The sequence below is a fragment of the Tachypleus tridentatus genome, chromosome 11, assembly GCF_004210375.1.
Source record: "Tachypleus tridentatus isolate NWPU-2018 chromosome 11, ASM421037v1, whole genome shotgun sequence".
Lineage (NCBI taxonomy): Eukaryota > Metazoa > Arthropoda > Merostomata > Xiphosura > Limulidae > Tachypleus > Tachypleus tridentatus.
In genome coordinates this window covers 56,463,458-56,472,346 of record NC_134835.1, presented here as the reverse complement: position 1 = coordinate 56,472,346, position 8,889 = coordinate 56,463,458, and the positions used below count along the sequence as shown (strand labels likewise).

The window sequence follows — 8,889 nt, the reverse complement described above, 5'->3', positions numbered from 1 at the left end:
TAAAATGTTTGTTTTGTCATCGTGGTTCACCGATCATACGTGTCTGTGGCTTTACAGAAATAAATAATGCAACCGAACAAGTTTCAATATCCTAAAAAATAAAGCCGTATGTGTAGAAAGCCATGAAGTATAGTGTTACAGAAATTGAAATCGAAGGTAAGCTAAAAACAATAGACGCTACGTGATATTTCAGTTCACTCGAGGTCATTACCTTCTTGTATTCTCAGACACGAGCAAGAGACTACGTTTCGGCATTAGCATAGTTCTTCTGCTGGTGAACAATGTAATTATACCAACAAAAACCAGTTTGTTATTACAGAGTAAAGATGTGCATAACATGGAGTTGAGGAACAGGTTGTGTCGTCTTTAGTTCACTTTCAGAGAAAATTTTCAAGGCGACTTTCTGAGAAGAAAGTATGCCATTTTGATTGGCTGAGCACACGTGATGTCATTTTCATCGCTCACCCGAGGTGTGAGCGACCTAGGTAAGACACACGAATAATTAGGGAGGAGCCACATCTTCCGTTAGAGACACATCATTACACGTGTATCCTGGCTGTGTTGACCTTCCACGTCATTTTTCAAGGTCCACTTAGTTGTGATATGAAGTTCTCTACTGGACGTTTGCTTGGGCAGTGACACATAACCCCACCCCACTAAACAATCTATACTGTGTGGTTATAAACGATGCCTCAACTCCACAAAAGCCCACAGTTGCATCTTTATCAAAGAATAACGGCTAACGCTGATGTTTTATACTCCTAACCACCTCAAGTCTATTCATGTTTACTTTTATTTTCAGTTTTTGAAGTAGATATTTCTAACACTATCCAGTTTCGTCTATCAAAGTTTTATAAAGAATATTATTTAATAAAGTAGTTCTCTTATACACCATCACCATGAAACTAATGGTAAGTGACGAATCGCCATTACGCACTAACTATATCGACGTCGGTTTAGTGTTAGTACGTATTAGCATTTCTCAGGATTAAATTTTATACTATTAGTAATTTTATAATGTTAAGTAGAGCTAATTTAAAACATTTTAAACAAACAAAACTAGCATATATCTTAATTTATTTCCAGATTTAAATAATAATTTAATATAGACTTTTTACAGTGGTTGAAAATTGTATTGTGCAAATTAGGTTTATATAATTCAAAAATTTATGAAAGCGAAATATTTATTTGCCCACCAATAGTAGCTATAATTTGGTATATAAGCTACATTACTAATCAGTGAATGATAAATAATATATATGATTTGACATTATATATTTTTATCCTCATTATTTTTTATTTCCATGACCAATTAATCAAGTACAGGTAAAATACGGTCAAACAGATAATATCAGTATTTCATTTATAACAAGTATAATTTACTTTAATATCTAATATACGTCATCATTTTTATTTATCAAACAAAATCAAAAGGAATGTATCTTATTTACTAAATAAATCACTTCATTCTATTGTTCATTTTGCTTATAATATATTTAATCAGAAACACGTTAGGTGTGAAAAAAAGAAAAGGATTGAGTGTGCGACTAAAAGGAATGAAATGAAAATTGGCTGCCAAACTGACCGCTATACTTATAACACTGATAAGAATTTACGGCAAATATTCATTCATTGAGTATATAGGCCGCGTACACTGTTTTACCCACCATCCTTCCTCAAGTTGAAGAAAAAAAAACGTGGTTTAGTTAACTGTAAATTCTTATCAGAGTTATAAGTGTAGCTATCAGTTTGACAGCCAATTTAAGTCGTACACTCAATTCTTTTTTTTCGACCGCATATTTTTTTCAGATGTAAGGAGTTTTTGATGAGATATCATGACTTTCTGTCAATACTCACCAACAAAACACAGCAAGTAGGAAAGTGATACTCTATAGTAATTAACGTTAGTTTTAGAATAGTAACCCTATTATTCGAAACAGATCTATACTTTACAGAACCAGCCAGAATATTCAAAATAAATAGTTTTTGTTCTTCTCTCTAGAGAAGTGTTAATAACTTTATTTGTGATGGGATATAGATTAACGGCTTATTGTCATGACCTCCATGCTCACGATACAGCCGTATCAAATATTATTTTTTACATTCATTTTTTAAGTTTATATCATGTGGCGCTAAATGCTTTTTAATTAGGACAATTTCACAAAATTTAGTAAATTTATGTTTAAAGTTGATAACGAATAATATCCATCTATTTGTATGATTATTTTGAAAATTTAAGCTGGAAATTGTTGACTTAATTAGCTTGACCTAAGTCATACTTATGTATCTTCACGGGCTTTCACCAGATAAATTTGCTGTTCTAAATTAGCCGTCTTTAATTCGAATGACCAAAAATTAAAAAGGTCCACTTTTACTCTAAATTGAAGTTTTAGTAAAAATTTTTAAACCAATAGCTCACATGACTTTTTACATAAGCGTGCGCAAAATTTTGGTAAAAATTGATCAGTTTTTGCTGAGTAGCTTTGCGCTGGTGGCTTATATTTAGACCAAATTGATAAGTTTATTTTACTTTGTAGAGATCTATCCGTGTACTGAATTTGAAAGAAAAAATCCATAAAAATTAAGTATGTTTTTCTGTTAAACAAAATTTTCGCACTTTTGATGCAAAGAGAAAAAAAAAGGAAACTCAATCAAAATTGGAGTTTTTATATCTCGTATATTTCTCAATGGATTGCCTTGAAAACTATTACGTGAAATATAGGTCCAGTGGAGCATATCCACTAAATATATCTGATAATTTAAACCACTACAGTCCGAGCTACAAGAACTGGAATTCACTAAATTATCTCTCCTTTTAATAACACATAGGGTGTCCTCCCCGCTACTATAGCGGTAAGTCTATAGATTTACAACGCTAAACTCAGGGGTTCAATTCCTCACGGTGGGCTCAGCAGATAGCCCGATGTAGCTTTGCTATAAGAAAAACACACGCACACACATATAGTGTGTGCTACAATTTTTTTTGCCGCACGACTCACTAATGTGTGTCTTGAATTATTTTAAAATTAATAAAATATTTAAACTAACGTTCAAAACTATTGTTTGTTTACGTTGTGTAAAAATGAACTTTGGCAGTAATTTATAGATTGAGAAAAATATGGATTACTGTGAAATTTTGTGTAAGGATTTTTTAATAATTTTAATCTTCTAAAAGATTATGTAAAACATTATGGGTGTAATCAATGTAATAACGGTAATCTTGCTGTAAAGATGATTCATTACATGTATCTGTATCCGTCACCCAGAGTTGACTGTCTCGATTGCTGTAATTTTTGGTATGGTAACCGGTAACTATTTAGCGGTATACATGGGCTTTTTATTTTAAGATTTTTCTCCGAAAAGGAAGATAAAAAGTCTCTGAAATATGACACATTTCCAATTTTTCATAGAATTTTGGCTTTCATCTCCCAGAGTTAGCTGACTCGATTACCGTATATTATTTTTATGGTAACTGGCAAATGTCCAAAGATTTACATGGATAAGGATAAAAAACAAATAAAAACTAAAATAGAGAAATTTTCTACTTTTATGGACTTTTGGATCAGCTTGAAGAAACAAGTACTTAATCACTTATATTACTACCTTCCACAAAGCAGGGTACGCAATTAGCATCTAATGAGGTCATTGAGGGATTTAATAACGAAAGAAATGAGGAAGAGGAACATTATCTAACATTGTCTTTAAAACGGATTTTCCTTTCTTAATGTGAAATTCGTAGCTAGTTTAAATAAGCAAAAGTATATCTGCAGCGGCATGATATATTATTGTAATAAGATTGATACTAATGTGATTCCAAACTTCTTTACTAGTCCTACACGGTTTTCCAGTAAAAATAATAGTTAACACCACATTTTACGTGTTGCATGTTACTAATGTGAGGCTTTTTATCAGTACCCCGGCCATCTAATTTGCCTCAGTTAAAAAGCTACTTATATGAGTCATTTACGAGATATAATCTTTTATGGTATATAATGTCATATGCTTGTAAAAGGTGACTTGCAGATCGAGAGCTTTTGTGGTATTGCATTTTTTTCTCTTTAGATGATAGTGTACTTCTTATAATACATAGAGTTACTTAATCAATTACACCTTAACTATAGAATTGTTGCATTTCAGATTCTTTGTTCTCTTCTCCTGTGGGAACAACTAGTTCTTTGCACAGAAGACTTAAACAAACGACCAAACACTTCCAGCGACAGTTTTGGATCCACTAGCTCTGGAGATTATGACCGATATCCTTATGACAAATACGATGACCACAGAACAAAGAACAACACTTATGGGTCATCTTATGACGATTCAAGCAGAGGAAAGTACCCTTACGACAACCATTATAATAAACCCTACAGTAGTAACTATGATTACGGAGAAGGTTATGGCAATCAGTATGGTTATAGGGACAGATACAACCCTTTTTATTATTCTCGTTATGGTTCTGACAGCCGTTACTATGGGGACGGATATGTGCACTACTTAAACGAGCCAAAGTACCCTTCCTACTGGTATAATCGATATGGTCAAAGAAATGATAGGTATCGGTACAGCCCTTCATATTATTTAGACCTACGTCAAAGACATGATAATCGTTACAATGGAAACGGATATTCAATGTACTTAAAAGAATCGAGAGGTCCTCCTTATCAATATTATGATACTCCTAAAAAGCTTTATCCTTACGATTTAAAACAAGCATATCGTAGCCATCCAGATGATTACCGAGTCTATTATAACCTTGAATCTGGAGAATTTAGAGTATCAGATGAAAATCGCTATTCTGAACATAATCGTCCCGATTACCCACCATCTAGCTTACCCCAATCTCGTTATGAGGATTACAGAAATAGATTAGGTACTGGGGCGGCTTATCCCCCTCCTCATTATGGGTATGATGATTTTGGGCCAGGATTTCGGCGAGATTATATCAAAGAAGAGTCCGGTGCGGATGTTCTAACTGGAAAAGAGTAGTTTTCTAAATATGTTAAGGTAAGCTAAGCAGGACTAAAATGAAACATTTTTTCTCAGATTTTTAAAGTAATAAAACAATTAGAGTTTTTAACTCAGATATGAGGATAGAATTGAACCATAACTAAATGTTTGCGTGACAGATAACTATAAACCTTAGCGGTTAGAAAAGAAAGCTAAAAAAAATTAGATTTAAGGATTATGTATTGTTTGTAAATAAACATATTCAATGTAACAGAATTATTACGTTTAATAGTTTTGTTCAAAACCATGTCGTAGCGTAACATCATTTATATCACTATTTCCTAGGAAATGGTCTATAATTCAAGTATAATACAAGCTTAAATTAATATACCCTGTTGAGGAGGGACAAACATTTATTATAGTGTCTCTTACAAAATCATAAAATCAAAGGTGTTTTGCTGTTAAGGTTAAAACAACAATCCGTGAAGGTGATGTAATTTTTTTGTGTCAACGAATTAACGCGATTGCTGAACCACAATAGGTTCAAACCTCTTTAAAATCATTAGCGTTAAGGGGCCACACCCGTATCTATCAAAAATCAAATCAACACAGTAGAAAGGAAATAAATAACTTTATGGTCGACAGAACACCATGCAAACCTTAATTGAGACTTAGACGGGTTTAAAAATTCAGTAGACTATAAATTAGTAAAGTATAGACTATTTCGGGAGAAAAAGGAGGACAAGGGAACAATGAAACTGTCATATCTTATGCTACTTGGATCTTTCACTTTTCTACCTGTTTTAGTTTTTTTATACTTATTCGAAGTTTTCTATTGTTCAGGGTTATGACGTTATTTAGACAGTCATCATGTTTCATAAGTTGCTATAGGTGTATACATTATTCTTATACACACTGTATTATTAACACAAACCTCAAGAAATCTTCAAGTGCTTGCACAATTTTATAGTTATTCAAGAAACCAAATGATAGACACGTAGTATAAATAATTTTAGATAAAAATAACCAACAGAAAATTTAAAATTAACTATCTTTGATATCAGAGTTTCCTTACTACGGATTTGCTAAAGAATTTTTTAATCAACGTGGCAAAAGAATAAAATGCCGAACTATGGATATAATGTATCACTATTCGCGTCCCGTTACAGACCAAAAACACAACAAATTATGCTCCACATTTTGAGAACGTGTATTTATTACTAGGACTAAGATCAAATTCCATTCTTCATAGAACAAACATAACTTAGGAATTTGCGGTGGGCAGTATTGACCAACTACTTTTCTTCTCATCTATCTGTTCAAAATTATGGAGGAGTGCGTAAGTAGCCTGTGTGTAACTCTATGTGAATATCAAGAGACAAGGTTAATGCTTTTTGTCTTTGAAGTAGCCAAACTCATAATGAGATAAGTTCATAAGTCGTAAACTACGTCTAAATTCAATGTTACCGGAAAATAATATCTGATTGAGACTACAAGTTTATATTGAATTAAAAAAAATTCTTGTTACTGGTAAAGAATTGAAGGTCATTGCCGACTTATTTTACCTGCTTTTATCTCAAATGATCGAGATGAAAGTCGTTGTACTCACCACTTAAACAACTTTTATTGGAGCCAATGTCTATCTCCGCCTCAAGCAAAGGAACAACAGTTTGGAGGTCAGCGCCATCTTTGAAATGTGCTTAAAACCTTGATCAACTATCAGTTGTGCACAAAGGGTAGGGGAACTGATTCAAGCAAGTGACCCAAGTCACGTGCTTGATAGTAATTGTCTTACTATACGTTTGTGGAGTGAATATAGTCTCAGAGTAGCGAAGATAAACTTTTTGTAAGAAAAGTCTTGAAGAAACAAATTATTGTTTGTTAATTTTCGCACAAAGCTACTCAGGGGTTGTACTTAATTTTAAAGTAGTATTCTAAAGAGAAAACAAATAATAAGCCCCAACCACCGCTAACTCATAGGCTAGTCTAATGAAATAGTAGGATCTGACCGCTACTTTTATAACTCATCCAATGACCCAAAGTGCAGAGACATATTTCTTTTCTCGATAATGGGCGTGAACCAAAGAATCTTGGATCCAAAGTTCGAAACGCTAAGCAATAAGCAGCGTTTACCAATTAAAACAAAGAAATAATGTTTTTAAATACTTCTAAGATTTTATTGTTTGAAGTTTATGAGCATGTTCATTTATAAGCTGGGAAAACTCTTATTTTATTGCTAATGCGAAACAAAAGCGCATTATTTCGCAGAAAGGGTATTGTGTTTTTTCCTGTTCGTTACATATTTTCCCCAATTTATATTTCAGACATGTGAAGGTTTAATATTGATCTAATCAGACATTCCTTACGTTTATAGATCTGTGTAACATATTAGAACTATTATTATAACAATGTAAAACTGTGCAATTTATTTTCTTTAACGCTATATTAACTTACGTTTTTATTTCTTTTTACAATAGCCTCACATTGGACCTGTTTTACACATTCTACGATAAGAAACGTTCCATGATTTTTTTGCAGCGATATATGTTTTGGATTTTTTGATATTTCGATTTTCAGTGAAAAAATACTATATTTTTCAAGCAATTGTGTCAGCAGTGCTTTTGATATTTCATGCATAAGTTACGAAGTTTTGTTTTTATGTTTAATATTGTTAAAATATTTGGGGTTTTGTTTATGACTCATGGTTCTTAGAGATAATAAAATTATGAAACTGTGCTTTTTTATCGTTTTTGGTCGTTTCATTAAACAATTATCCACAAATAAAGTAGAAAAAACAATAATAATTGTTTGAAAGTTTGGATATTCGTATCAAAGGCCATTTTTCAATCTACATTTTCAAACTGGTTATCAGGAAATTTCTAGCAACCGTTTAATTTTCGGTATTTATCTGTGTATATATATATATATATGTATGTAAATATATGCATCTCTGCTATTAAGTATTTATAATGGCAAAGATAAGAAAACTCCATAATAAAGATGGTATGAGAAAAATATTAGAAAACTCCATAATAAAGATGGTATGAGAAAAATATTAAATTTACTAAAATCAATTATTTATTTGTAATTAGTCAATGTAGCCCTTCCACAACATTGGTGCTCTCCGATATATTCTTTATTACAGCTGCCTACATCAACTTTTATAAGTCAAGCTTTTCATCTCCAATCCACTTTCTAATGTTATTGAGTCAAAAGTGTTTGTCTTTTTCTAGCTCTCGTGCCTTCATTTTAACTCAGAGATAATTATGTGTCAAAATAAACAGTTGTCATTTTATCTTTGCAAGCTCGAAACAATTCTTCAGAAATCGTTTGTAACAACTCATTTGTAATTTTACTTCAGTAAATTTTATCAACGTTTCCACTTTTTACAGCAGCACTGACCATACATAACATTTCAGAAGTATCTTTTTTACTTTTAGTTTGAAATATCTCCTGAACAATTCTTTGAGATTGAGGAATATTTTTTTTGCTATTTTTATCCTTCCCTTGATCTCTTTTTCACACATGTCATCCCTACTGATATTCATCCCTAGATAAGGATAAGTTTAGTGTTCAACTTTCCCATTTTTCTGTGCAATTCATGTATTTTCGTGTTGCTTTGTTCAAATAGCCTTTGCTTATATACACAAATACCTCATTTCCTTAATAATAAATCCAGTCGCTTGTGTACTCAAACAAAGGACGAGTTTATGTACTGTCATACATTTATGTCAATTCCATCTTGATGGTTGTTTCTTTTGTCCACTTTTCAGAACTTCATCATTCATACATATTTAAAAAAAAACCTTTTTCCTTTCTTTTTTAACACTAGCTTATTCTGACACATATTTGAACACACCCCTAGTCCTTGTTTGCAGATTCTTCTTTCATTTGTACTTCAAATCGACTTTTGGCCATTTTAACAAAATATTGACTATATTT

The 8,889-nt window shown here is 32.1% G+C and overlaps 1 protein-coding gene across 1 annotated transcript; it reads left to right on the top strand.

Annotated features, from left to right (window-relative positions):
• Window positions 1–455: 455 nt before the first annotated feature.
• On the top strand, window positions 456–7,683 carry LOC143231498 (uncharacterized). The gene is made up of 3 exons (XM_076466032.1): window positions 456–911; window positions 4,138–5,004; window positions 7,425–7,683. The coding sequence occupies exons 1-2, from the start codon at window positions 900–902 to the stop codon at window positions 4,984–4,986; spliced, it is 861 nt and encodes a 286-aa protein (XP_076322147.1). The 5' UTR covers window positions 456–899; the 3' UTR covers window positions 4,987–5,004; window positions 7,425–7,683.
• Window positions 7,684–8,889: the final 1,206 nt, after the last annotated feature.